The 27,878-nt window shown below is 39.8% G+C and overlaps 6 protein-coding genes across 10 annotated transcripts; 3 read left to right on the forward strand and 3 right to left on the reverse strand.

The window, feature by feature from the left end:
* Nucleotides 1-773: 773 nt before the first annotated feature.
* On the reverse strand, nt 774-3,031 carry LOC140273195 (uncharacterized). 3 transcript variants are annotated; one of them, XM_072368710.1, is made up of 4 exons: nt 2,684-3,031; nt 2,333-2,430; nt 2,110-2,236; nt 774-1,469 (listed from the first exon to the last, which is right to left on the reverse strand). In XM_072368710.1, exons 1-4 carry the CDS (start codon nt 2,800-2,802, stop codon nt 1,190-1,192), a joined length of 624 nt encoding a protein of 207 aa, XP_072224811.1. In that variant the 5' UTR covers nt 2,803-3,031; the 3' UTR covers nt 774-1,189. The 3 variants fall into 3 exon arrangements, with proteins under 3 accessions (XP_072224811.1, XP_072224810.1, XP_072224812.1); XM_072368709.1 differs by having other exon boundaries at nt 2,110-2,239; XM_072368711.1 differs by having other exon boundaries at nt 2,110-2,239; nt 2,333-2,434.
* A 4,493-nt stretch (nt 3,032-7,524) lies between these two features.
* On the forward strand, nt 7,525-8,740 carry tspan10 (tetraspanin 10). Its single transcript, XM_072369337.1, has 3 exons — nt 7,525-7,614; nt 7,732-8,321; nt 8,396-8,740. Exons 1-3 carry the CDS (start codon nt 7,525-7,527, stop codon nt 8,700-8,702), a joined length of 987 nt encoding a protein of 328 aa, XP_072225438.1. The 3' UTR covers nt 8,703-8,740.
* A 1,444-nt stretch (nt 8,741-10,184) lies between these two features.
* On the reverse strand, nt 10,185-10,745 carry pde6ga (phosphodiesterase 6G, cGMP-specific, rod, gamma, paralog a). The gene is made up of 3 exons (XM_072368937.1): nt 10,591-10,745; nt 10,438-10,478; nt 10,185-10,348 (listed from the first exon to the last, which is right to left on the reverse strand). The coding sequence occupies exons 1-3, from the start codon at nt 10,743-10,745 to the stop codon at nt 10,272-10,274; spliced, it is 273 nt and encodes a 90-aa protein (XP_072225038.1). The 3' UTR covers nt 10,185-10,271.
* Nucleotides 10,746-13,082: 2,337 nt separating this feature from the next.
* On the forward strand, nt 13,083-15,285 carry ccdc137 (coiled-coil domain containing 137). 3 transcript variants are annotated; one of them, XM_072369222.1, is made up of 6 exons: nt 13,083-13,240; nt 13,441-13,583; nt 13,707-13,932; nt 14,369-14,451; nt 14,908-14,987; nt 15,088-15,285. In XM_072369222.1, the coding sequence occupies exons 1-6, from the start codon at nt 13,170-13,172 to the stop codon at nt 15,283-15,285; spliced, it is 801 nt and encodes a 266-aa protein (XP_072225323.1). In that variant the 5' UTR covers nt 13,083-13,169. The 3 variants fall into 3 exon arrangements, with proteins under 3 accessions (XP_072225323.1, XP_072225324.1, XP_072225325.1); XM_072369223.1 differs by having other exon boundaries at nt 13,728-13,932; XM_072369224.1 differs by having other exon boundaries at nt 13,731-13,932.
* Nucleotides 15,286-18,581: 3,296 nt separating this feature from the next.
* On the reverse strand, nt 18,582-22,641 carry LOC140273901 (G-protein coupled receptor family C group 5 member C-like). The gene is made up of 4 exons (XM_072369570.1): nt 22,581-22,641; nt 19,359-20,363; nt 18,795-18,898; nt 18,582-18,711 (listed from the first exon to the last, which is right to left on the reverse strand). The coding sequence occupies exons 1-4, from the start codon at nt 22,639-22,641 to the stop codon at nt 18,610-18,612; spliced, it is 1,272 nt and encodes a 423-aa protein (XP_072225671.1). The 3' UTR covers nt 18,582-18,609.
* A 1,675-nt stretch (nt 22,642-24,316) lies between these two features.
* On the forward strand, nt 24,317-27,871 carry btbd17b (BTB (POZ) domain containing 17b). The gene is made up of 3 exons (XM_072368902.1): nt 24,317-24,540; nt 25,947-26,232; nt 26,541-27,871. The coding sequence occupies exons 1-3, from the start codon at nt 24,447-24,449 to the stop codon at nt 27,613-27,615; spliced, it is 1,455 nt and encodes a 484-aa protein (XP_072225003.1). The 5' UTR covers nt 24,317-24,446; the 3' UTR covers nt 27,616-27,871.
* The last annotated feature ends 7 nt before the right edge of the window (nt 27,872-27,878 follow it).

The raw sequence follows: 27,878 nt of genomic DNA on the forward strand, positions 1-27,878 counted from the left end.
TGAAACTGAGAGGGACTGACAGGAGGAGGAGCTTTGATTAAAGTATTAATGGTCTTTGATGCCTCTTTGAGATAACTTTATCCCTCACTTTGAGGAAGCAGTCTTGGTTTAACAATGTAATAACATCAGTTTTATTGTCATTTGTTACTTTATGATCTGATCCTGTCTTCTTTGAAGCACTATATATCAAAAGATGTTGGACAGTTAACATCTAATCAGCTAATCCAGTCATTCTTTTCTCCAGCGGCTGTTCATAATCAAATCAAGTTTTTTAGTGTTGGAGTTAAATGCTTTAACTTTCAGAGTAGTATTGTCACTACAGTCAAAATAAGTGTCTATCGGTCATTATGTCTGTGACAGGAAGATTCATGCATACATTTTTACTGTCCTGCATTCATTTTTTTATAAAATCTTTCTTGATATTGTGGAAATTACTAATTTCTAACAAAATATTACTGTACATCAACTTGTTCTGCTGTAACATTTATCAGACCTACATTGTAAAAAGAAATAATATTAATTGTGTTTAAACTGTCGTTTTTACTGCCTTGGATACCAGATATCAGTAATGTCAGGGCTGGTAGTTTGTTCTTTTGCTTTTTTTTCTGCCAAAGCCACCTTGCTCTTAAAATTGTGTATCAACATAGTGTTGGTAACAACTTCTTTACAAATGCAGTGTATTCATACAAATGTAGAGTATGTAATGTAGAGTTGCACATAATGATATCTGTTTTTGATAATTGTTTGGGTACACAAATGAAATACACCAACGATAATAATGAATATACAAATCTTTAATGTCTATTTTAAAGCAGATAACCTGTGATATACAGACAAACCTTGCTGTTTTACTTATTTCAGTCCTGATCGTGACGCACTTTGTAACACTGTTTCAGTCACTGTGTTGCATCATGTCCAGCTGTTGGTACACAGAGCAGCAGGATGACAGATGATTTGATAAATGCCCCCACCTTGTGGCAGAATGTGAAACGACAAAGCGGTGTGAAAATAGATTCCACACATCATTTCATGCATTTCACTGTTGCAGAATCATTTTTTTAAATCATCTCTCACATCACATTCCTATATAAAATACTGACATATAATCATGTTCTTCTGAGAAATATACAAACATGTAAACTGTCTTCATACAAGTGTTCACATCAAACAAAACCATTGAGCCTCAGGTCTATGATCTCTGTGGCCCTCTCCTCCTCGCTCTGACCAGTGTTGGCTGAGTGATAATTCTCCTCTCAGGAGACCTCCTCTGTGCTCCCAGTGGAGATCTCTGACCGAAGCTGGTGTGGATCCTCTGTATGGGCCGCTGAGGCATGGTGAATCTGCCATCCTTAAGATCATCCACAAAACCCTCCACTCTGTCAAACTTTGTGGTGAGTCTGGCCAGCTCATCTTTCAGAGAGTTAAACTGCCGGTAGAGGTCTCCCAGAGCATCTGAAAGAGGCTGGATCCTGGTCACATGCAGAGACACATGCAGAGACATGTGAGGAAATTCACATGAGTAAACGATTTCAGTTACTGAATGGCATTTCAATTAACTTTGGTATCGCTTTGCATGAGCTCCCTGGAAACGTGAATACTGTTTACTAGCAAAATATAACCTGGAGAAGGCTATAAATTAACAATACAAACATGAGAGTCATGACATGCTATTAAGTGGAACCAGACTCCCAATCAGGAACATTGCAGTAATAGACAACAGAGGTCCCTTTGAAAAGATAAAAAAATATAGCACAAATATGACATCATTTTTTAGGAAACACAAATGGTTCCTTTTGGACTAATCACATTAACTTTGCTCCTAGCTGTTGGCATCATGCCCATGGGTCACTGATTTGGAGTGCTGTGCTAGAAACTCTGTATTTGCCAGAACATGAGGCTGAAACATGTCCCGTTTTCTTTTGGCACAGTCTCTGTGGTGAGCTCATTTCAAAAGCAAGAGCAAGTTACGTAATTTCTAATTTTAACAATAATTTCACTGAACACCAAGAGAGTGTGTTGTAATTCTTGGACATTTCACATCTCTTCACGTCAGCGTTTAAAGTTACTGTTTTCTGGTTGTTTGTGTATCACCGCTGCTGTGTTACTCACCTGTTATATTCAGGGAGGACAGAGGCGTGGTCATTGATCAGCAGGTCTTTCACTTGGGTTAGAATAGCATATTTCCAGTTGTCCAGTACCTGAGTCAGATTAGAGCAAGTCTTGTCGTTCGTGTGTTCTGCTGAACACAGAAATTCACAGTAAGCATGAAATGTATTTTATGGTAATTTAATGTACATATGATTATTGAATATGACGACACATATATCCAGACCTTTAGGATCCCAAGGGGAGGTTTCCTGTTTCCATTTCTGAGCTCTGCATAGTAAGATCGTGGAGAGCAGGATGAAAACAAGTTTGATCTTCATGTTTCTACCTTATAAAAGCAAAAATATGGATGAGTATACTTCTGGGAAATGAGCACATTAAAGAGTGGTGCCAAAAAAACTGTAAATTTTTTTACGCTACTGATATTAAACAGCAAGATTTGTCCCCAAAACAACAGACAGCACTTCTTATTGATACATGCACATATTTCAAGAAGTGAGATTTACTTTATTTGAACTTAATGTGGTTTTACGGCACTGAAGGCTAAATACTATGTCAAAAATTTTTTGTATTTTACCTTTTTGTGATGCAGTTCTTGAGGTCTTTCCAGGTCCGAGCAGCAGAACATGCGATACAATCCTTCAAGTGTGACAGACTGAAAAAACATGACCTGGGTAGCAATCTCTTATAAGTCATGCAGTCATTCCCCCACCTGCTCCCAACTACGTCAGTGATGCAGGGCGGTGACAGTCCAGTCCTTTAGCATATGCGCAGGCGGCTGAATTCATGTGCATATCACATGGCACCAAAGCAAAAACACACATATGCATCCCATTCAAGTCTCTTGTCTGATGTTTCTTGCAGAATGTGTGTCTGCTACGATGATGAGTAACTCACAGTCTCATTGGGAGGTCTTGATAATCCCGTCTCTTCTCCACATGTCTTTTAGCTGCTGCGACTGGTGTAGGGCAAAATCACTCCCAGAGGGCTCTTATCCAGAGGAGGTGTTTGACGTAGCAGTATGGCTCCAGAAAAACATTCTTACTGCCTATTGTAATACAATCTGCTAAACATCTGGCCTTGACAGATGTAGCCAGCCAGCATTGGCCACTGGCGCTGTCAGAGGTGACCGAAACCTGGAGCGCAACACTCAGTAAACGATAAAAATTAAAACTTACATGATTAGTGTTGTTCTTTTCAATGAATAGAGTAGTTTATAGTTTGTGCTCAACTCTAAAACAGCCAGTGTGAGAATAGCCAGAGAGAATATACAACTCCCAAGAGATTCTTTCAGCCCCAAACTGTCTTCAGCCGTAATTCAGATAAGTTGCTGTGTAATTTAAATCAGTTTACTCGATTCAACATTAAACAATCCTTGATGATTGTAGATTATTTACGTGGAAATAATCTTGCTGTAACTCCTTGTCAATAGTCTCCTTACAAAAACAGATTTTATTTTCTGCATAATTTATGGAAGGTGGCTGTTTAAGAGGCAGGGACAAATCAGTCACAACTGCACTTTTTCCTTCATTTGTATGGGAAAAGGAAGAAAGTTTTTCTTTGATTCTAAAATGAAATATCTTTTGATGCAAAAAAATTCCAGCTCGACTCTACTTCAAATTACCACAACCCTTTACCTCTAAAAGACTGTGCTGATGTCTGCAGATAGTTGCAGTGATATATGGGCTCAGGCGAGACAATCTCAACTGAAAAGGAATTTACCGTGGCAACAGTCCCAACCATCTGTACCACCTTTAAACTCATAGACACAACAAGGATGGTGTAAATGGGATGAAGATAGTTATCTACCTCATGGTCATCTGAGAAAGCTACTACACTGAATGTAAAATACTCTCCTTTTCAACAGGTGTGGACAAGCAAACTTTTTGATCCTCTTTAAAATATTAGCTAACGATCAGATGAGAGTGAATTTCCAACGGAAATTTGCTTTTTCTATCAAGAAAAATATAAACTCCTGTGCTGTGCTCCTCTCTGATTTTTTACAATCTATTTCTGACTGTGGACACATACACACTGACATCAACAGTTACCAGCGTAACCCACAGATTTTGCGTCATTATTTTGGGGGTTTCTTGAGGCGTGTTTTTGCATCAAAATGCCTGCTCATCTGTTGAATTGGCTCTGACAGCCAGTCCTGAATAAACTCACAGATGTTTGACATCTACTGCTTGTAAATAATATTTCTCAAAGTGGAATTATTTTCCAATCATTTGGAGGCATTTTAAAAGTCCTTGGCAGACTAACAGGTATCCACAAGTGAATGTGTTGGACTAGTCAAGGATTTCCATGGGATGTACTTACTGTTTCACATGTCCACCCATCTTCGATGCTGACAACACTACAGAAGAAATTAGTTTCTCTCAGGAACTAAATGTATTTTAAATCCCATCTTCCCTAAAGATTTATATAACAGGAAGCTATGAGATTTGTCAGCAAAAAACTGTTAAACATCCAAGTTCTGATTCTGTCAACAACCAATCTCTATGAAATCTGGTAAAGTCTTGAAAAATGTTGTTCGATGGTGATAATTTGTCTTTTGAACTGCAAACAGGAAGTGTTGTTAGTTTCCACTACCTCAGTGGAAACATTGAGCAGAAGACAGAGAGAAGAAGTCTTATGTGGAGTGGAGTGCCTCTTTCATTAATGGCATAGAAACACTAGCATCACCTGGGAAGTATCAAATTCAAGACTGTGAAAAGTCACAAACTGGAAATACTGCTGCTTTTCACTATTAGTCACTATATGTAAATGTAACGGTGTAATATCTGCATCTCTTTCCACTGTCAAAATGGCAAAAACTAATAGGCGTAAGAAAAGGCTTTTCACAACATGTCCACACAGAAGAAGAGAGTGTGAGGGAGCATGACATATTATGAATAGCGTTTTCCATTAAAAGACTTAACAGAAGCATAAAGGGACTGATGCATGTCTACCGGTTAGCAGCAGGAGACTAACTAGCTTCCAGCACCTTGCAGCTCAGTCCAGCACAGCTGGAGGAAAGAATGACTCCAGTGGTGCTGCAGAGCCAGAGACTGAGATAACCGTGCCTGCCTCTCTCTGTTTTTTAGCTCAGTTTCACATCTACTCCCTCGTATGCTACTTGTTATTGACTCTGAGCAGCATATCACTTTTTAAAGACTTTATCAGAGCAAAATCAAGACGACTGTTAGACAGAAATATATCAGCTGACTGAAATTGGACACACAATGAGTTTTTTTTCTACAGTTGCTTGTTAAAGGAGAGAAATGACAAAGTAGATACTTTTAAAGATGGGATCTAATTTGACTATGAACAATCATATAGATAATTTTGACAGGTAGAAAAAAATGACAAGGATCCAATTTTTTGTTTTTCAAAAAAAGCATCTTGTTCAACAAAGGTCTGTGGTTGATGACAGATGTATCATGTAAACAACTGGACCAAACATGCTTCATGTTAGTGAGGCTGACATTTAACTTTGGCTATTCATGTGTGCACTTAAGTCCAAAGGCCCTGTCGTTACGGTGAAATTAGCTTTAACAAGACTTATGTAAATCTTCATGTATTACTATATAGCTGCTAGCTTTTAAAATGCCACACCTACATATATACAGCTGGCAAGCTGCATTGCCTCCAGTGTTTGACCTGTGTTTGACTAAACTTTTCTTCTGAGCCCTGCACCAAGTCAAATTAAATGTTACATTTATTGTTTGATGTGGACAGTGTCCGGCTGATAAGTGCACTTCAGAGGGAATGATCCTAATATAATTCTAAAAGTGCTATTTGTATTACCTTAACTTATTTGTATTAGTGTTCACAGTCATACCAGTACTAAAACTAATGATATCTGTAAAACACAGGCTTACAAATTGTTGTTAAGCAACATAAACCCCTGCACTCTAATGAACACAAGTGAGGCAGACAAAAATGAGAATGAAAAATTGATGAATAAAACAGAGGTTGACTGCTCTGGATATCTTATTTTGAAGGCTTGTATGCAATGTTGTAGCATCTGTTTTGATACTTATGAATTTGATGGTCAACGTTTGTGTAATTAAAGTTTACTCTTTACTATCCACCAGTGGCCACAACAATGAGCTGCAAAGTTGCAGCGATTTCTGTGCAGAATAGTATCATTGTAAGTGTAATCAAACATACGCAGCAGCTTCAGGGCAGCTTCAGGGCAGCTTCAGGGCATACTAAAATAAATGATAAGCAATTGAAAATAGTTTAGTAGAAATTATCGTGGTATGACTTTTTGTAAAACACGTAATATTGAGATGATGAAGTAAATTTTAAAGGGATTTTTATTTCTGCTTAAACACAGCGATGGTTCAGCAGAGGCCAACAATACACATCATTACAAAGCGTGTCACCACAGATTCTGTTTGTAATCAAAGCCAAAGCTGTGAGACGGAAGAATTGAGTAAATCAACTACCCTGAAAAGCATGAACACGAATTTAAGCATTATTATTTCTATCATTGCATATGTTTTTACTTATTGTCCTATTTGTATTCTTGGTCTGTGGTTAGTTTCTTTTTATTTCTGTACACTGTTTGAAATTCTTTGTAGAAATTTTCTCACTTCGAATGATGTCTTATGGTCCAACTGGCAAATAAAAATCCTCTCCACAATATCAAGGCCAGCAAACCAGGCTGCCTTTGTTATCCAAATAAATTCACTGTCACCAATAAGATTCACTATGAATGATTGGATCTCACTTTGTAATCTTGATCTATTAATCCTAAAATAATAATATTATTTCTTGGTAGCGAGCAAGAAAAAGTTCTCTTACACTTAAAACAGTAAATGTTAATTAGGTCTGTGCTTGCAGACTCCCGTCTGGAAATGTAATGACATTGATATATTTTTCTGTTAAGTGGGCTGTTCACCAAAACATTTTCAGGTTGCAGTTATTTAATGAACGTAGGAAAGAGGTAAGAAGTTATAGGTCTTTCCTATGCATGACCTCTATTAAGTTAGAACTAAATCACCTTGTAGGTCAAAATCAAGTCAACCTGTGCTGTTATTCAGGGAATATCTGAATTTCACATTTTCTTTGCTGACACGATGACCAGTAATGTATTGCACAAACATTTGTATTTCTGTTCTTTCATTTGGTGAGCTACAGCTAGAGACAAAACACATATTGTCTCTGATCATTATGTTAGTACATTCACATCAAAAGTCTCTTGTTCTAGGCTCTGATAAATGTCTAATCCCCTCACTGTGACTATCACATGATGAAAAATCTCAGGCCTCACAGCGCTCTTTGGCTCAGCACAGAATGTTTATTCCACATCAGCTCACACACTCATCTGTGCTGTTACAAATACTCTCTCTATGTTTCGCTTCAGCTTGTGCTACTTTGACCAGCTAAAAGCACAGGAAGGATCACCTCCCACTAGCTGACAACATGCGGAGATATTTGGTAGTAAAGGGGATACCTTGGCCGTGGTCAAAGAGAGACACAATGCAGAATGAGTCCAGCCCTCTCTTGCCAAAAGTAAGTCTATTAATAAGTTTAATTTAGACAGTCGTGCCTCTGTGTTGGATGAATAGAAGTTACAATTTTGTGTTGGTATTAGCTCTGAAAAATTATGCTATTCTTATGTGTCTAAAGGCAAGAGCTTCAAAAGAGGATGATGAAGAGCTTGGTCATGTCACCAGTGAGATTCAAACAGGAACAAACAATGGAAAGGACCGCAACAGCTCTGCATTTGCTATCCAACCCTGCAACAATTATTCTTTAATGGATTATTTCCTAAAATACTTTCTGTGCTTATGCAACCTGGTGTTTACAGTTCTGGGCCTGGTCATTCTTGGTCTGGGAATGTGGGGCCTCATCAGCAAAGAATCGTTTGCCCAGGAGAAGATTGGCAGTATCGGCACTGACCCGATGCTGATACTCGTGACTGTGGGCTTTCTGCTCACTTTGCTCTGCCTGACAGGGTGTGTGGGTGCCTTGAGAGAGAACTGCTGCTTACTAAGGGTGTTCTCAGCTACACTTCTGGTGCTAATCTCAGCACAGGTACTGGCCACCATTATGGCCTACAGTATGCAAGATCAGATTGGAGGTTACCTTCGGTCAGGCATGTTAGCTGCCATGTCACGCTATCAAGATGATCTGGATCTCAGGTTCATCACAGATGAGATTCAGTCAAGTCTGCAGTGCTGTGGAGCAGATGCCTACCGTGACTGGGAGATCAATATGTGAGTGCAGTGTGCATTTTGGCCTTGATCATCTTAAAAGTAGTAAATAAAGATTTTTTTTCCCCTTTCTTTAGATATTACAACTGCTCAGCTCCAGGAGTGTTGGCCTGTGGTGTCCCTGCAACATGTTGTGTGGACCCTTTGGAAAACGGCACCGTATGGAACTCTCAGTGTGGTGTAGGGGCCCAGCTGCTAGATGAGTTCACTGCTCAAAGTGTGATCTTCCTAGGCGGTTGTCTGGGGGGAATATCTCGTTGGATTGAGCAGCATGAGGGTCTGATCGGGACTATCGGAATCGTTGTTGTCGGTGTCCAGATTTTGGCTGTGTTCGTCACAACACGGGTGCTGGAGAGTATCAACTGGCATAAAGTCCACGCATAAGACAGTGTGATGAATATAGCAGTATGCAATGAAATGGGTCCGAGGCGTTACTTTGTTTCTGTTTCTCTTTTTCTTTTTTTCCCACTTCTGGTATTTTTTGTCTGAGTTCATTAAGACTGACCCAAAAGACTTGAAAAATGAGCCGTTAAGAATTTCAACCAAAGATTTCAGAGGAGAAAAAGCAAAAAGGAAATTCTTTCAAATGTTTTTAAATGGGATATATTGTCTACCTGTAAATCTTCACTACGTGACTCTCACTGCTGCTGCGCTATGGAAAACATATTTTCTTTCCTCTTTAAACATTTGGCTATCCAAACTTATTGATTTGAAAATATAAGTTAACCCGAAGAAGTTAGTTTCACACCAAATATGCCATGTGAGTTTTTTCCACTTGCAATTCATTTTTAACACATTTTTAACTCATTTTTAACTCACTTTAACCGCATCGCATCCATAAATATTTTTGAAGAATGAGAAAAAATTGTTCAATTATTCAATTTAATTATACTCTCATGACTGTTCATATGAACGATCAGCTGTCTCTCCATCTTCAGAAAAAATAAAAAATGCCTGAAAACGTCTCTCCACTTTTTGCCATCACATGGCCAAAGGGTGACTGCGTTTGTGTGTCTTCTTCATTGACATTTAGTGTCCATTCCGTCACTACTGTGCTGTTTAGTACAACCACAAAGTCTTCACTGCCACCCGTTGATAACACAGTGCAACTCAGTTCAATTGCTGAAAACATGTAACGAAAGATTAGCCTAACACATATGTTCCGGGAGGCAGAAATTTGGAAAGTTTGCTTTGCAACTAAGATAAAACAGTCAATATTTCGAGACATTTAAGGTCGAGGCATCTGGTTTACTGGAAAGCAAAAGTATGACAACAATCCTGAAATTAGGCTTTGGTTAAATACAGATTTTAAATAAGATTTTACCTTAATCTTTAGCAAAATGTAAAAATCTAATTCTGCGCAATGCAACAAAGCTTTTATTATCATTTTTATAATTATTATTATTTATTAACCCTGAAATACTCATGCTCTATTCAGATAACTATGCTGGTAACATGATGTAAATAAAGCAAACAGTGGGGTAATGGGACAATGGGACGTTTCAAGCACACATTTTTGTTAGAAAAAAAGTCTTCTAAAAAAGTTTCAATTCAATTTTAAAATTTCAAGCTTTATTCTACATTTGGTTAAGTATAAAAAACACAGTGCTGACAGTTGTGCAGAGTCTCCTGCTAGCCAGTAGCCAAGCTTTCAGATTTAGCTCCCTCTGTAGCCTCAGGCAATGACACAAAAACACGTTCAGCATCAGTGTTTATGGGCATGGAAATGGCAGCTTGAGAGTTATGAAAATATATATATACCGTACAAAATATCTTTGACAAACAACAGCATTTACAACATGCAGACATATATTTCACAAAGACATCACATTTTAAGTGTGGCGTTTGCCATTCAAAAAGAGCCAGTGTTGATGACTGTTAAACTGATTGCAAAAATGACGTTCCCCATTAGTTCCCTTTGTACATATAAAAGTAATTTCACAGTGAAGAGACTCAGATGATGCCGTACTGAGCAAGTTCATGAAGCTCTAGATGACTGTAGGCTTCCCATGGGCAGACCACATTGAAATCTAAAAGAAAAAAATAAAGATAGCGATTAAAAAAGGAACACACCATGTGATATGAGTTATGATGGACGGCCTGTTTTACTTCTGCTTACCAGTGCCAAGGCCCTCCATTCCAGGGATATCCTCTCCAAAGCTGATCAAGAAGAAAAATTAGCAAACTTTAAAAACAGATTCTTCTTCAGCAAAAAAAAAAAAAGATGACACCATTGACAACACCTATGAAGTTGAATATAAAAGAGGCGTACCCAATAACTCCCCTCTTGGGAGGCTTGCTCTTGAACTGACGGGTGTTCCTCTGTTTGAACTTGGGGGCATTCTTGCGTGGGGATCCAGGGGCTGTGGCTCTGAGGGGAGCTTTGCCACCAGTCTTTGCTTCAGGTTTGGCAATTTCCATATTCATGCTTCTGTTGCTTGAATTAGTTTTGAGAAAGTCATAGTGTCACAAATAATACCATTTATATTCATATTACAAAAAAACTCTAAATAAATTAATAAATACAGACCTCTTAATAACATTCCTTGCAAGACTATGGGCCTTCTGAATTTTGCTTTTTGGTAAACTAGAATCAACATGAAGTCTCCTCATGAAATTCCATGCATTTACAAACACTTAATATTAACACAGTAATAAAGAAATGCACTTATGTACAGGCTGCTAAGGTTCCTATAATCTCGCACTCACGTTTCTATCAGTCCCCCACAATTCCTTTAATCTTCAAAACACCATCATTATCAGATTACTCTGAGGACATGCTGAATTTGCTTAAGAATCTAACTTGGCAATAGCTTTAAAACATCTCTTCAGTGTGAATATCTGTGGCAGGAAACCTTGCAAAGCACAGCAAGCAAATTCCATCTCACTATAAATCCATCTAAAGCTAAGCTCACCAAAATTTAAAAAAAAAATAGTCCTCTTGGATAAGATGTTTGCTGATACTTACCACCTGTGCTGCCTTGTATTTTTCCTGGTAGTGTTGAGCTCTTGCTTTGTGTCTGATGAGGGGTGCCCTTTAATAAAGTTCAGGCTTTGAGAAGATTATGATGCAGTCAACCAAGAAACTGCTGTCATCACTTTTACACGCACGTCATTTACATCATATATGGAACAGTACGTTCATGTGGGAGTGGCTTACTGGCATTTTGGAGGGCACCAGTTCCTTGATCCTGACACGGTCCTGGCAAACTCATAACATCAGATATGTGCAATTCTTTGTTAGAAGAGAAACATTGAGTCATTTGCATATTTCTGCAACCTTCCAGAAGTGTTCAGTGTAGGTACTAATGGTGTGATTTTCTCCAAAATTTGACCCATGATCCTCAGTATCTTCCAGCTACACAAGCTACAAATGTTATGTAACACCTGCAGCAAGGAACATGAGTGTGTGATCTGTGGACATTCTCCTTTCATCAGCAATTCTCTCAGCTTGAGTTGCATTATAGCTGGTAATCCACTCCATCCTCCCACACACACATAAACACACGCCTGGTCCATTCATGTGATAGCAGACTTCAGCTTCTCTCTGTAATCTGTGCAACTCATACTCATGCACACGTATTTGGCACGTGTGGACACTCACTTCCTATTTCTCCCCCTAATAGGCAGATTCATCTGATATTCTGTACCCAAAAAAGCCTGTGTCAGGTTACAGGATGCTTTTGATGCATATATGGTTTATAACACAAGCTAAAAACTACATGGAGGCAAAAGTCTCATGATAAGATGCTGAATAAATTACCTTTTACAGCAGAAATGAGAATCTCACAGTGTAGTATCACTTGAATGTCAGATAATTCAATTCAGATGTTAAAGCTACAGACCCTGACATAGAAATTTATTGCAGTGAAAAATCAGCAGGCGATTAGAATATGTCCTCCTTTCAATATTTTATGTTCATAGTCATAGTTACAGTTGTCCTCGCCACTTATATTTATGAAGAGAATTTCTACTGCTCTACAGAGATTTTTCAGTTTTGCTTTGATAAAGGGTTTTTCCTTAAAGGTGTTGAACTGGGTTAAATCAGGCCACATACTTGGCCAGATCAGTAGTTGTGCTTTTCTTCCTCAGTAAAAATGCTGGCATGCCCAATTTTTCCTCTTCTGTCGAACTTTTAGACTGGGAGTCATCGTCTCAGGCAGTATTTCAGCGAGGTTCCTCACATATATATGCTGGACCTGATCAGAGCCTAAAATGTGTCATTTTGGGTCTCATTTGGCCAAATTACTTGCTGAAATTATCCACCTACTCATCCTTATGGGTTATATGAATACGTATTATCATTAGTCGGATGTTTATCTTATCTTTCAGTTTTCAAAATAGCCTCTGGTTAATTATTTCAAAATCAAACTAGAATTACGCGTTTTAAATTAAATTAGTAATTGCATTATTAGAGCAACCCAGGAAAGCCACGGCCTCAAAAGTTACGTGATGTCGCCCTCTAGCGGCGGCAGGTAGGCATGACAATCTTTCTGGCGAAGGGGAGGGGAAGGTCTGCAAAGATCGTTTCTTTCTAAAAAGCAATCTCAATGTAAAATCATTGCACATTTCAGGAATCCGGCACAAGTAATGCATTCGATCCACATGGATTGAGTAAATCATTTACAGTCAGCTGCTTTAGAAAATATGGAAACCAGATTTTTACTTTGAACCTATGGGGGTTAATGGAGAAAAGGAGTAGCACATCAACAAGTTATTTGGTACTTGAAAAAAACACAGAGTGAGGACTCGTCTTTTTTTTTTAAAGGCTCACGCTGATGTCCACATTCTGATAGCTACATGATGTTCCACGTGTGATTTTAGTTAAGCATTCATTTTAAACGCGGTGTCATGGGAAAGAGTAAGAAGAACAAAATGAAAGAATCAGAAAAACAAGTGGGTAAAGCTGGACAGCACCCGAGGTAAGATACAGAAGCTACTGTGTAATACAAAAAACGACTGCTAGCTAGCAACTTCAGCTAGTTGTCATTAGCTCTGTAAGTTAGAGACGAGTCACTAAAATGAGACTTGTTGAAATCGTTGTATATAAGCAAGGATATGTATCTGCTATCAAGTTCCTTCCTTTATTATTCTGCATATTTTTTCTATCGTAATATCTCAGAAAAAACAAGTTCAAAGAAGATGGTAAACCCAAGAGAGCAAAACAAGAGGACCACATTCAACACATCCCATTCAGACTCAGAGAGATAATGAAGAGCAAGAACAGAATAAAAAAAGGATCCGCTGCAAAAAAGCTCAAAAAGGGTGAGTGAAGAAGGTTTTCACAAGGCTTTTTTTTAAGAGTGAAAGACTTTGTTATAGCTAGTTTATATCATTTTGACTTTGTCTATAACTAATGAAAAATCTACTGCGTTTCTATATTTATAGACATTTCCCTTCGTTCTAAAGCAGAGGATACCCCGGATGGAGACATTCCTGTCCCACATTTTAAGAGGGGGAAGCAGGAAAGTGAGAAAGCATATCTTCGGCGCATGGAGATCGAGACAAATCACGTTCTCTTCCTCACCAAGAACCAAGTGGACAGAAAGCCTGAGCTAAATGCTGACAAACAGGAGAGATCTGCAGACCAGGGCAAGTCTGACAAGAAGAAGGAGTGAGTATGTCGTGGTTTGCAAATAGCTAAGTTCAAAATTATGTTGTTAATGACTCTCCTCAAAGGATTTATTCTCCCGATATCCACATCAGTCTGCACTGTATTGAAATGAACATGTCTGGTACATCACACACATCAGCCATCTCTGTTTGGCATGAGGAGTTGGCTCCTAATGCAGCCAAGTGTGTTCATATTTCTAGAAATCTAAAGTAGAGCAGTCCACTTTAGATTAGGGTCCATAACATGCATGCTAATGTCATGTGTGAAAACAGGATTGTTTAAGTATTTAAGTAAAGTTCCTTCCATGAAAAGTTTCATCTTTACTTGAAGTACATTTTTCAACATTATTTCTTTTGTATTACAAGTTTGTTAAATGGAGAAATGATTTCCTTCCACATGCTTTTGGTCATGTTAATTGTTTTTTGTCTTACGACAGGTACGCTAAAATGAGACTGAACAGGCTTCAGCTGAAAAAGCTCAACAGACAAGAGGCCAAATTAGAGAAAGAAATGTTTGTAGGTGAGAAACAAATGTTTTTTGTTTTTTTTTTCTAGAAGTTTTAGCCAGTTCTACGAGGTTCAGTTGAAGGATGCATTGGCCAGCATTGTGGTGGATTTAATCATCTTTACATCTCTGTAAAGAGTGCTGCTTTAAAGAATTACATCTATGAGCCTTTCAGTAATTTACATGCAATCAGTTTGAGAATAATATATATCTCTATATCTCTATAGATGTGTAATATCTATCTGTCTAATATAGTGAAAGTCACTTTAAAGACTACACAGGCTCTGTTTGAACTGCTGTTTTAGTTTTCTGTTTTTTTAAAGAAACTCGTCATTATTTGATAACCCAAATCCCCATCACTGTTCTGAAAGATGATAATATGTCACATTCTCTTATTTCTGTCTTGTTGGCCTGCTTCAAACTGTTTGATAAAGTTCAGTGATTCCACATATTCTTGGATTTGATTTGTAGATCATGTTCCCTTTGGTGAAGTTACATTGGCCCCACCGTCACTGAGCAGCAAACCCAAGAAAGCTCAGCTCAAACCTCAGGTAACCCTCCTATGCAGTGACTACCTGTTGCCTTACCACATGTCATGCTGGAGAAACCGCTTAATTGTGCTTTTTCACTTCTAACTCCTCTATACATTAGGCATCAAAGGAGCTACTTCTCAACTCTCTGCTTGGCCACACCGTAGCCTCCACAGCTAAGCCCTCCATGGCCAGACAGAGACTCATGGAGGAGGAGAGGCAGCGAGCGGTGGAGGCCTACCGTCAGCTGAAGAAACAGAAACAGCAGCAACATGAAGCCAGGACTGCAAGTCAGGGAAAACCCATGGACTTTGAGTGATGTCACAAGTCACTCAATTGAAAGACATCTGATTGCTCAACTACATTCACTATTAACAGTGATTAACAGTTAACCTCCAGACCAAATCCGAAGCTGGTTTCTCGGGTGGGAAGATTACCACAGTTATGATTACTTTCAAGGGAAAATGCAGGTATTGCCACATCCTTTTACATGCAGGTATCCATCTATAGGCCCCTATATGTCATAAGTACTAAAAGCCTTTCCCTTTCACCTTCATGACCACATTTAGTATAAAATAGGACACAGAGAAAGTGTCTTGTAAAGGGACATATTTGTCTAACTACTGAAAACATGCACACAGGGAGCCTTTGTTGGATTCTCACTGTTGTCATGCTATTTGCTTTTGCCACACCTTCTCCCATGTTTTGCATGTTCAGGTAAACACAGAGGCACCATCTGTGAAAACTGGGTCATAGAATTCTGGTTTATTTCAAGTGAAAGCAGTACTTTGGTAGTTCTGAGGTCCCACTAGATGGCAGTCACCCTGCTGAAAGCCGGTTTCTTACTGTTTGTACGGAGCTGACAGAAAAGGTAAAGGTGTAGCACTGGCTCAACATCCCACAGTATTACATAAATACATCTTTATCTCATTTGTATAGTCTTTGATATGGTTGGAAAGGATTAAATTTTATCAAATGATTAGATATAAGGTTAGAAGCACATAATTATTCCACATCGCCTCTATTAGCAGATGTGATTCTCATTTTTTTTTCTTTGGATGAATAAAAGTCTTTTTGTCATATGGCTCGAATATTTTGTGATCATATGGCTTGTTTTCCAAGCTGTTTGAACCTCAATCATGAGAACAGAGATTGATATATTTGAGAAGTAAAGTACGCACTCAGATGTTGTTTTCCTCTCTGAGAGCCTTCGTGTTGCAATAACTAAATCACTTTAGCCTTTCCAAATGCGGACCGCTTATGTGAACCTGGCACAGCTATTTGCATTTATAATCCTTGAAAGGTTTATTTTCATGAACACAGCCTTTGTCTAAATACTAGCCTGGATGCAAATTCAGGTGTGTTGTTTGACTTAGTGAACATTCATAACACCTTAGGTCTGAAACCTTTACAGACGTAAAATTCTAAATAGTGTTACCATTTTATTCTGAATATCTTTTGTCTGGTCTGCAGGTCGAGTCTGTTTAATAAGTTGTCTGTTTGTCCTCTGAGTGTTGTCACGGTGACAAAGAAACGTACTAAGTGGGGACAGCTGCTCGTGATTGGAAGGGCTGACTCCCATGAGCGGAGCACATCCACCACCGGTCATGTGTGCAAAACAGCTACTTCTATTATCAACGCTTTTACAGTTGCTGCCTGGCACTATTTAATGCATTTATAGAGTGAAATCTCACCAGTTGCACCCCTTTGAGATGGGTAGCGCCTCGATAAAGCTCCTCTTAAGACACCCTGCAATGTTGTCCATTGACCGAAAGTCAAGAGAGCAACTTGAGAAGAGATAGTTTCTTTTGAAACAAAGAAAACAGTTGCCTTGTGTAGACCTCTACACACTTTATTTTCCAATTTTGTGTTTCACAGTCAAGTTGATTGACAACTGTTTACTGCTTTTGCGTCTGACTTGCTGACGTTTGAACCACCTCTTGCATCGAGGGGTGCATTTGAGAGTAAAATCCAGACATCTTCACCTACGTTTTCTTTTGCAATTGTGCATGCTTTCCAGTTCATGCTCCATATCTTTTCCAAGCAAGTGCTCGTGATTGCTGACAATACAAGCTGGTGGGAGTAATTGGGCGAGAGCCGATTCATCATGCTGCTAGGCAGCCACAGCTCCCTCTGAAGTGTATGTATGTGTGTCTGTGAGAGTGAGAAAAACTAATTATATATGAATAATTGTACTTGTGCCTATAGAGAAAGTGTATAACTCATTCTTAGGCAAAGCAGTTGTAAATGCTTATTTTCTTAAAGCATTTTTCAAACATAGCAATGACCAAATGTGAATACATTGCTGTCCATTTAGTGGTTCTAAGAATATTACAGCCTTATATTCATTGCATTGAAAGCACATTAGCTGGAGTTACCGACAGATTTTATCATTTAAGTCTGGCAACGTCGCTGATAGGAATCTTAGTGCCACCTAAAATAGGTTCCTTCCTTGCTGCAGAGTAAACCCCCTCACCACTATGTGACAGCGAGTCTCGGCCTGTGGTACCAGATCAGATTTATCTGAACAACATGTAAATATCTGCGCTGGCAGTAATCCTGGGGACACTTCCTCGTACTCTATTCCCCATCGGTAACCCTTTGAACTGTTTCCTTTACGAGTCAACAAAATCAGCTTCCTCAGAGGATTTAAGTTCACTTTATAGGTTTAATAACTTAGAATTGACACCTTTATGTGAAATGGCTTTTTTAAGAATCCAAAGCTCTACATAACCAGTGTCAAGTGAACAAAGTATGTTAGGGAGTCGTGAACAGAGCAACAAACTGCAGGCCACAGATTTATGACAAGAAAAATGGTATTGGTGGTGATATCTGACCTTTTAGTAAATTATAAACATCACAGCAAACAGCTTAAGTCTTCAAACACTCTGTGTTACACTCTGAGCTCTCTCAGCCGACTTAAAGTGTATGTTGATGGTGTAGAAACCTCACTTCTAATCCTAACCTTTTACTTATTGCTCCACTTTAGATTTTCAAAGAAGTCAGAACAAAAAGCGCACTGTTTCAGCAAGTAGGTAAAGTCATTACCTAAGCCTGCGAAGCAACAAGTGATCACACGTTGTTTATGTTATACAGTAGAAAGAGCTTGTTTTAATCAAACAGAAGTAGAAAAGCTGAGTAACAACTTTTGTTTTATGAAAGTCTTCGGCGTTATCGGAGCCTTACTGATAGCCTTACTTGTTACACTTGGCCCTTGTGCATTAGGAGTAGACTGTGTGCAAGCATGAGAACAAATGAGTGTAAGAAAAGGTGAGAGAAGTTGTACATAGTATTGCTGGAGAGTTACAGCTTGATTCTAAGGAAGTAAAGGGCTTATGTATAGTACAGGAAGTGTGATAACAAAACCCCATAGCTGTATTACACAGTAGTGTAGGTCAGTGTTCTTCAACCCTGGTCCTCGGGACCCACCGCCCTGCATGTTTTCGATGTTTCCCTCCTCCAACACGCCTGATTCAAATGAATGGCTCCTTATCAGGTCACTGCAGAGCTTGATGACGAGCTGATCATTTCCATCAGGTGTGGTGGAGGAGGGAAACATCGAAAACATGCAGGGCGGTGGGTCCCGAGGACCAGGGTTGAAGAACCCTGGTGTAGGTGACAGATTGCCAACCTATGACAGTCCTTAAGATGCTAACGACTCCCGTGAATGAGAAAGGGAGCTTCTGCCACTTCCTGGGTTCAAAGATGGGGCTGTCGCTCTGGGTATCATCCTGCCTTGGTCCATCTGTGGAAAGACACATAGAAGTGACGGCTGTAGACGTGATGAGATGTTAGTTTTGTACCATAAAATAATGTTAACACACTCACCATTGTCAGACCTTTAGCAATTAAGGCAAGTTCTGTTGGCTGGTATACACAACTTCGTAGCTGACCATTATAAGCCCCATATATAGCTGCAGGCTTTGTGGGTTCTGGTTAACACAAGGTGAAATGAAAGAATGGTGTTTGGTCAGATATGTTTAAGATCAGTCTTTGAAAAAATCCTACACTGACACAGCCAATACTACTGAAACAGCACACTTTTAATGCATTTGGATACTTGGAAAATATATTTCTATTTATATTCTGTAGCTGATATAATTATAAAGTCAAACTTGTGAGAGAAGCTGGATTTCTTAAACCTTTAAGCTAGAGTATGACAAAAAGCAAATATTTGATATTTGTGCTTGTTTGTCCAAAACATAAATATCAATGCATTTGATGCCAGGGCCATCATAGGCAGTACCACGATTGTAAAACGAATAGCCCTTTCTTTTGGCTACGTTGTTGCACGTGATCATGTCATAAAGCTAGCCTACGCTTGGTAAAAACTATTGCCAGTTGACTGAAAAAAATAAGATCAACAATAGCTTATTATGTTAAATATCATACCTGTTGGGGGCTCATCCATAGAGAATGCTTTATTCTCCATGAACACATTCTGTTGTGTAGGATCTGGCTCCTTCTGGATGGTGTCATACACCAGGCTCTTTGCAGGATAAACATTCTCCCCATCATGGGGCTGCTCCTGGTCTGGGTTCTCTTGTGTCAGTAAGCAAATTTCTGGAATTGTGTAGAAGAAGAGGAAAACCCAGGCATTTGACACAACAGCCACAGCTAGAGTAGGATCGTCCCAACTCGGAGACCCAGCCACTCGGTTTCCGTAGACGTACATGACAATCCAAGCTACCCAGATAGCTAAGGTAAAGAGCCCTGTCACCAAGATGAAAGCACCATCTCGGCGCCACTGCTTATGCTTGTGCGTCAGTGAGGGAAAAGGTATCAGCACGACAGCTAGCACCAGTACCATTACATAGATGAGAGCCAGAACAAAGTCCTCGTTGGCAATGCTGCAGGACAGGTCAGGAGAAATGACTCCTATGGCTGGACTCCTGACAGTAATGACAAGCCACTCTGTGTTGATGATTACCTCGACGAGCCAGAGACCAAGAGCTCCCAGCCATAACATCCAGCTCCTTGGCCCACGACCTCTCCGCTGCAGCAGGGCAAGCCATAGCCCATGCATCACCAAGCAGGCTAGGCATCCAGAGAACAGCACTCCAAACAGGAAACTCCGAGCAGCACAGCTTGTGGTGTACTGGCCCACAACAAAGGCAAAAGTGAGTCCAAAGAGTCCCAATGTGAAGACTAAAATGCTGGCCTGTAGAGCCACCATGCCTTTTCTCTTCTTGTCCGTCACAAACGGTAAGGAGGCCATGAGAATCAAAAAGAGGACAATGGAAGTCACCACACCAGTAGCAGCAATAGCCTCCACCACAACCCCCCACAGGATGGTCAGATCACACAGGTTGTAATATATGGAGCTGATGGTGGAACCACATCCTTTTGGAGCAGTAGTTGTATCCATTGCTTCACTGCAGATTTTTTGTCTGAACGCTGCAACACAAATATCCTGATCACTTAAGCATGCATGCACATTCTCAAGTTGCAAACTTTATGCGCATCCCAGATTATTAAAACGGACACTTAAAGACAAACTACTGACTTTACAAGAATCTGAAGGTTAAACATAATTCTATACGCCTCTACCGTTTCATAATGCACTAAATAAACACAAATATGCACATACTGTACCAACCCAGTGAAATCTCAACAAAACCTATCCCAGTTGGTGGATTCTTTGTGTCACAGTTAGTGTCTATTAACAGAAATCCAATGAAGTCTCTGAAGAATTCAGGAATTACACAATGTTTCCCAAAGGCTTTAATTAGGCTGTAAGCTGGAGGCATTCTAGAATTACTTTTACTCACAGCAACCATCTAATTAGAATATTTTTCAGCATGTTAATCCTATTTCATCCAGCATTCTTTTCCAAGCACCTTCATTCTGCATTCATACAGTTTTATTGTTGAATTGGTTTACATCTAACGCTTTAAACCCAATTATCGTTTGGTACCATTTGTAATATCACACCGAAAGTATGTACAGTGGAAACCTTGTGTTGATATATATATATATATATATATTTGTGGTTGTTTGTTTTATCGCAAAAAAACTGATAACATTACAGGTTCTGACAAGTCTGTCAATGTCGATGTCGGAATGGATTCGTATTGTTCACCATTAAGCATTGCTGTATGGAGTGTTTACGAGCTTTGTAATGTTTACAGTAATGTTCTGTTAATAGAAATACTTCAGGAAAACACTTTAGCAGATGGAAAGGTTACATTACAATTAAACAATGACATTGTTCCACTTATAGAGTGTAATTACATATGAATTAAACCCCTCCAACTCTTACCAGGACTGACAGTGAGAGCAGCTGGCCGCCTCTCCAACAGGTGCTTCAGGTAGATTCACTCCCGAGAGCGAAACTTTTGAGAATAAACTTGTTTGTACCGAAGTCTATAGTTTTCCTTTTAAGGTCCACATTCACCTAATAAAGAGTTCGACCTGTGTCTCAGCGAGTTCAAACTTTCTTTTACTTGATTTTCCGGGCGGGATTAAAAACTGTGCTCTATCCATCCGCCACTCCTCCTCAATTATACATCCATCTAATATTTGACTCACCGCATGTACCGTTAAAGTTGCAGCTCACGTTGAATATCAGAAGTCTGTATTCTGTCAATGTAGGCCTACGCCTAATACATTGTCTCAGTGCTGCGTTTTACCTACTTTGCCATTTAGCAGCCACAGTGGATTCTGCAGCTTCGCATATTCGGTGAGATTAGCAGTGGTAATTTAGCACTCGGCCTACTTTTTTGTCTGAAAGAGTTTACAGGAAACAATCGGACCATTCACCTCTCATGGAAGATATTTGCACTTGGATGCAGGCTATAAACCCATGAATTAAATTGGGACTTTTTTGACATGCAAGAGACTTTAGTTTACCTATTTGATTAGGTCTGTAATTAGTGTTTTCAGGAATAATTTGTTGCTTATTTCTTAGCCTACGGGGGTAATTACGTTTTAATGCCATTACGTGCTCCCTTAAGAACTATATAGGGTATAAACATCAAGTGTCTCTAATCTAATCATTGTTGCCGCCACTTTACCAAAGAATATATACATCATAACCATCATCAATCAGAGGGGAATGTGTGTTAGGGCAGAGCCACCTGGTGGAAATATTATTATTCAGATTTTTTATTTTTTTTGTTCTCAGTGGAACGCAGTCAAATTAGATTGCACAACAAAATAGATATTTGTATTGATTTGGTTTACAGCAGGCCATTTATAAATAGCTATATCAAAATCTGAAAACTGCTGCAAAAAGTATTAAACTAAAACTTTTTTTTTTATTTGTCTCTCAATAAAGTCACCAAACCCTCCTTTTCTCACATAACTGTAACATTGATACTTTTAACCCAGAAATGTTGTACATGTTGTTGTAGCAATACAATTGCTGAGTGGAATCTGCGAGTGAGTCTTTGATATTCAATGACACTATCGTCTCCACAGTTGGTTTGCGCAGATATAATTCCCTCTTAGACATAACAGAATGTTGCTTTTTTTTGCATATTTCATACTGCTTTTTATTACAAGCATCTGAACATTTGACAAAAGTATAGTTAAAAGCCATGTATGTTTTGGAGTTCAGATCAACTGATGGATTCCCTCAGGGCTCAGTACCACAGAAAGGTCATCCAGTACCCCTCACTGAAGCTATAACTCTGGCACGCAGCCCGTACTTAACGTGCTGTTTATACTGCATGATGGGCCCCCCTGTGGTGCATTGATCCCTCAATGGATCTCATCCGGAGGGGTGGTCTCAAAAATCCAGCAGCTTGTCAATCACTTCCCCTGCGTTATGGTCTTGTTAGATTCCTAATAGGTGATTAAATCAAAGAAGAAGACAATATTACCTAAATTATCAATTTGTCCTGTTCAGATGCGGAGAAAGAGTCTCATTGTTTTTGTCCGCATTGCCACAGAAATGTTATTTACATGCATCTAAAAATAAGACATCTAGAGGATACTACCAAATATGACTTTGTGCCTTGTCTGTGTTGTCTGGTCCAGTTTGTTGCAGCTAGGTTTATCAGGGCACCTCAGCAGCACTGCTCTCTTTCAAGAAGATGTCGGGTTATTCATAGCAGTAGCTCAGGTTGGGGTCTCAAAGGACATTTCTTCTCCTGCATTTTTACAGGAGAAGAAACAGCCCTCAGGGTTTCGCCACAACCTAAATTCCCCTGAAAGTATCTCTCTCGTCTCTTTCAAATTAAGTAGATTTAGATCTATTTTAAAATACATGCATCAGATCGCTGCTTGTTAGTATAATAACAGTATAGTGAGTGAGTCAATGAGTTGATGGCACTCTTAGATGATCCATGCCTTTAACCCATCATAAAAAATTTAACAGGAATCTCCTAATTGAATTGTCTATCTCTGAATGACAGATCAGGGAAGGTTATGGTGACTGGAGGTTAATTTAATGGATATTCTAAATATCTTTTTTGAGCTCTGGGACCATGACCTTATGTATTGTTGTCAAGGCTATTCATACTGTAACATACTTTGCATGCAGTCCAGTTACGACATGCTACTCCAGGATATGTGATCTTCTTACTGTACAGCTCACTTTGAAGCATCATAGGATTTTAATGATTGTTATACCCTGGAGGTAAGTGTGTTCCCTGCAACTATTAACTTCATATCCAGCTGCAGTTTCTATTGCACACATTCATTTTGTTGTCCATACCCTGCATGGTTTGTGATATAAAAGTGTCCCTGAAAATAGATTTTGATGCCAACAATGATGCAGAAGTCTCAAAAGCATATGGTGCTTTATGTGAATATTAAATAAAAAAATGTGTTTCATTGTCATCAAATTCTGTAAAGCTTCATAAATGCCTGATTGGCACTTAAGTTTGATGGACAAGGCTAGTCTCAAATTGATGAGAGAACCCAGCACCAATTAAATTATCCTCACATTAGTGAGATTAACATGCCATCTGAGAACTTTGACTGACTGCAGTTGGTCACAAATATAAAGCCCTAATTACTTTTGCCTGATAGTCTCCATGGCAACTGTTGTAATTACCTGACTAATTAAGGCACTGATCATATTTAACTTATGCATCATACTCAAAGTTCTTTGGTGGCCCAGAGAGCTGCAGCATTTTGAGTGCCATTAAAATGGAAAAGTGTGTTATTATTGATTCTTGGTAGCTTCAAACCCCCACTGACTTTTAAACTAAAAAACATTTAGCTGAGTCCTTGGCTGGCCCAGTGCCACTGATCAATGCCATGTAACATCCAAAAGAGAGAAATTCAAAATCAAAGCTGTCGCTATAGCAACGCCCCTGCCAGATTCCACCAATCAATGGAGTCCGTTGGGGTTGTGAGATGCGCCAGGGAAAGGCCAGCGTCCTACATAAAGAGTCCAGGACAGGGAGCCGGGCAGCACACAGGGCAGCACACCTTTCTGCTCGCAAACGATCAGAAGAGGAGGGGCACTGAAAGAGGAACAGAGAGGGAGAGGACAAAGGAAGAGAAGCAGTGAAAAATTTAGAAGATATGGTACGCTCATGTCAACACGAGATTCTTGCCTGGCTCTGTGTGGGCATCCTGCTTCCCTTTATCCACTTCCATTCTGTCACAGTTAGTGGAGGTAAGACACTAAATGCTATCATCTACTTTTTTGCTTCTAAAAAGTCTACTCATTTTATTTATATATTCTTTTATCTTATGTTGTAGTGGAATATGTATTGTTCTATTTCAGTCCAGCCTCCCTAGTACCGTTAGTTGTAGTGGGGCACAGCAGGAATACGTGGCTCGTGCCGAACCTCAGGGCAAGACATGGATATTTATTTATTCTACTCATCATGTTGTCATCTGTTGGTTTGGGTTCAGGGAAAGAAAAGCAAGTCCATTTGTCACCCCCCTTTGTGCCATCTCAGTAATACAGTACTGTACAAGTGCAGATGGAAACCTTATCTTGAAAAGAAGACCTGAGTGAAGCTTTCAAAGACCACATTACACCGTTTACACTGATAATTTTTTTATAATGCCGCCTCATCAAATCCAAGATATTTAGGAATGTATATGAATGTTTTATTCAGTGTTTCCAGCTCCTCTCAGCTGGAGTGTAAGAGACAATGGAACATTCTGTATTGTAGTTTGTGTGTGTGCGTGTGTGTAAGTGTTCAAATGTCTTCTATAAATTGAATTCCTTGGATTTTTTTGTCCTCATAATGTAAAACAATGATTAATTATGTAACATACAGACTGTATCCCCCAAAACGAGTTAGGTGATTTTTCAACTAGGCACACTGTCAGAAACATTTGTCCGTACACGTCCTAACACACTGCTATTCTCCACTGGCTCGGGGTGCTGGCTAGCTAATTGGAGAAACATTACTTTGAAGTGAGGGCATTTGATTGTGGTGGAGAAATGAAGACTGTGAGACATCCCGCGGAGCCAAGTGTGCTCCCCCTGTGTCTCATTAAACCCTCAATAGCAGACCAACGAGGCTGCTGATGGCTGTGGAAGAGCAGAATGGAAACAGCGACTTTCTGTGTTGAGTCTTTCATGTGGGATTCTCCAGTATGTGCCACTTGTACTTATGCTCAAGAGGGCACATAGAAGCAACCATCTGCAGTGGTAGTGCAAACTCAGGATTCTTTTCTGTGCACCTGGCAATCTGAGGTTTTCTGAGTCAGCCACCTGGCTTGCTGCTCTCCTTTTCTATCAACTGAGAGCAGAAGAAGAGAAAAGATATGCAAGTCTGCTTTTCCCTTGGCACAGGCTATCAGATGTGGTTTTGTTGAAGGGTTCAGATGTGCTTTTCCAGTTCTCGCTGTGTCAAATATGATTTCAGCAGAAGAAAAAAAATGCAAATGCATGCAAAAAGATCTCTGAAAGCAAGTAAAAGTTATGAAAGCTAAAATAATCTGAGGGACTCTGTGAATTCAGAGGTGACTTAATAGAGTCTATTAATTTTTGTTCAAAATTTCTTCTGCATATGTATGGTGGCAATTATTTTTCTGACACATATTTCATAATTGTTTCCGCAGCTCCCCTGAAGCAGGAGGCAGCACTGGACAATGGTGCCACAGTATTGAATCACTCCATGAGTTTGGTTCATCGTATGGAGACCCTGCTGGCTATGGGTAACAGTAGTGATGTCACTTTGCGGGTGCAGACCATCAACACAGACGAGGTGAAGGTGATCCAAGCCCACAGCTTGGTTCTCACCCTACAAAGTGACGTATTTGAGGAAATGCTGCTTAACCGCAACAACACTGCTCTGGTTTTAACAGAGACCCCTCACTGTGCAGCTGTCTTTGATAAATTTGTCAGGTGAGTTAATTTCTTCATTGAAACAAAACTCCTCAAGAAGCTGTGGAGCTATTTGCAGATACGGTTATATAAAAATCTGTAGCTCTGCACTCATCATTTTACTTATTTTATTTTTTATTTGGAGAAGTGGACTTATCCATCTATAAAATATTCTAAAATTACACTTGCTGTGTGAGCCACACAGTCAGAGTGTGTGTGTGTGTGTTTTGTTTTGTCAATGACTCAGATGTGGGGTAAAAAAGAAAAAATAAATCATATAATACGCCTCCTTTTCCTTCTAACAGTGCTTTCAAAAATATCTTTTGCAGATACCTGTATTGTGGTGATATCTCAGTACGGCTAGATCAGGCTATATCTCTGCATAAGCTTGCCAGCAAGTACCACGTGTGGGGCTTGCAGCAAGGTCTGACCCAATATATGACTCAACATCTTTCAAGTGATTCACCCACAGGCCATGTGGTTAGTTGGTACAACTATGCACTACAAATAGGGGACATGACCCTGCGGGACTGCTGTCTGCAGTACCTCTCCTGGAACCTGTCCTCTGTGCTGCAGAGTGGAGAATGGGTCTCCATCAGTGAAGACCTGCTCCTCTCCTTGCTCCAGCGTTCTGACCTCATTCTACAAAGTGAGCTAGAGCTCTACGAGGCCCTGGAGGGCTGGATTAACCAGAACCAGCCTGTCAGCACGACAGTGGAGAGTGCCCTAAGGGCTGTTCGATATGGCATGATCCCCCCTCAACATCTCTTCCGCCTTCAGAAGCAATCACCCCTCATGGTGAAGTATTATGAGTCAATCCGTGATCTCCTCTATCTAGCTTTCCAGTTTCACTCTGCCTCACCTATTCAGTTGGCCAAGTACTTCGATGTCAACTGCAGTATTTTCACTCCCCGTAACTACCTGTCCTCCTCCTGGGGTTCTCCGTGGATCATCAATAACCCCACACGTGATGACCGCAGTTTCAGCTTCCAGACCCAACTTGGGCCCAGTGGCCATGACTCCAGCAAGAGAGTGACATGGAATGCCTTGTTCTCCCCTCGCTGGATCCCACTTATTGCCAGGTCCACTTACACTGAACTGGGTGCCATGCAGCCAACTCGCACAGAGGGAGGTAGACCTCGCATCATTGTAACACCAGCGACCTCGAGCCCAGATTTTGCCGGTGTAAGCTTCCAGAAAACGGTGATTGTAATGGCAAGACAGCAAGGAAAAGTGGTTGTACGCCATGTCTACAACTTCCATCAAAGTACAGAGGAGGCTGGGGATTTCTTAGTGGATGCTGACCTGCAGCGCCGTGTATCAGAGTACCTAATTGACAGCTCCCTCTATCTGCACATCGTAATCAAACCTCTCTACCATACCCTTCTTGTTGCCAGAAAATAAAAGCGGGAGATTGCTTCAACTTCAGTAGTTGGTTATCTAACCACACAATTCCATGCATATATTCCAAAGTACAGTCATATCACAGCACAAGTGTGTGTCAGGTCTGTGATATGGTCATCGGTTTGTGCATTTTTATGTCTTCCAGCTGTTAAGCAAGGTGGTATCTGTAAAAAGTAAATAAAATGAAAATAACTTGACAGCTCAGCACTGTTATCATGACATTAATGGTATTTTTCAGTATTACATGTGTACTAAGTAAATAC

The sequence above is a fragment of the Leuresthes tenuis genome, unplaced genomic scaffold (genome assembly GCF_036924035.1).
Source record: "Leuresthes tenuis unplaced genomic scaffold, fLeuTen1.0.hap1 SCAF_17, whole genome shotgun sequence".
NCBI classification, from domain to species: domain Eukaryota; kingdom Metazoa; phylum Chordata; class Actinopteri; order Atheriniformes; family Atherinopsidae; genus Leuresthes; species Leuresthes tenuis.

Coding starts and splice junctions, on each gene's coding strand:
- LOC140273195 (XM_072368709.1), bottom strand. CDS start 2,802: ATGACTTATAAGAGATTGCTACCCAGGTCATGTTTTTTCAGTCTGTCA. Junction 2,240..2,332: donor CTCCCCTTGGGATCCTAAAG/GTCTGGATATAT, acceptor TTCTGTGTTCAG/CAGAACACACGAACGACAAG. Junction 1,470..2,109: donor GTCCTCCCTGAATATAACAG/GTGAGTAACACA, acceptor GCATGTGACCAG/GATCCAGCCTCTTTCAGATG.
- pde6ga (XM_072368937.1), bottom strand. CDS start 10,745: ATGAATATGGAAATTGCCAAACCTGAAGCAAAGACTGGTGGCAAAGCT. Junction 10,479..10,590: donor CCCAAGAGGGGAGTTATTGG/GTACGCCTCTTT, acceptor CTTCTTGATCAG/CTTTGGAGAGGATATCCCTG. Junction 10,349..10,437: donor AATGGAGGGCCTTGGCACTG/GTAAGCAGAAGT, acceptor TTTTTCTTTTAG/ATTTCAATGTGGTCTGCCCA.
- btbd17b (XM_072368902.1), top strand. CDS start 24,447: ATGGTACGCTCATGTCAACACGAGATTCTTGCCTGGCTCTGTGTGGGC. Junction 24,541..25,946: donor TTCTGTCACAGTTAGTGGAG/GTAAGACACTAA, acceptor TTGTTTCCGCAG/CTCCCCTGAAGCAGGAGGCA. Junction 26,233..26,540: donor GTCTTTGATAAATTTGTCAG/GTGAGTTAATTT, acceptor TATCTTTTGCAG/ATACCTGTATTGTGGTGATA.
- LOC140273901 (XM_072369570.1), bottom strand. CDS start 22,641: ATGCAGTATAAACAGCACGTTAAGTACGGGCTGCGTGCCAGAGTTATA. Junction 18,899..19,358: donor TATGGATGAGCCCCCAACAG/GTATGATATTTA, acceptor TGTGTTAACCAG/AACCCACAAAGCCTGCAGCT. Junction 18,712..18,794: donor TTGCTAAAGGTCTGACAATG/GTGAGTGTGTTA, acceptor GTCTTTCCACAG/ATGGACCAAGGCAGGATGAT.
- tspan10 (XM_072369337.1), top strand. CDS start 7,525: ATGCGGAGATATTTGGTAGTAAAGGGGATACCTTGGCCGTGGTCAAAG. Junction 7,615..7,731: donor CCAGCCCTCTCTTGCCAAAA/GTAAGTCTATTA, acceptor ATGTGTCTAAAG/GCAAGAGCTTCAAAAGAGGA. Junction 8,322..8,395: donor CGTGACTGGGAGATCAATAT/GTGAGTGCAGTG, acceptor CCCTTTCTTTAG/ATATTACAACTGCTCAGCTC.
- ccdc137 (XM_072369222.1), top strand. CDS start 13,170: ATGGGAAAGAGTAAGAAGAACAAAATGAAAGAATCAGAAAAACAAGTG. Junction 13,241..13,440: donor AAAGCTGGACAGCACCCGAG/GTAAGATACAGA, acceptor GTAATATCTCAG/AAAAAACAAGTTCAAAGAAG. Junction 14,452..14,907: donor AGAGAAAGAAATGTTTGTAG/GTGAGAAACAAA, acceptor TTTGATTTGTAG/ATCATGTTCCCTTTGGTGAA.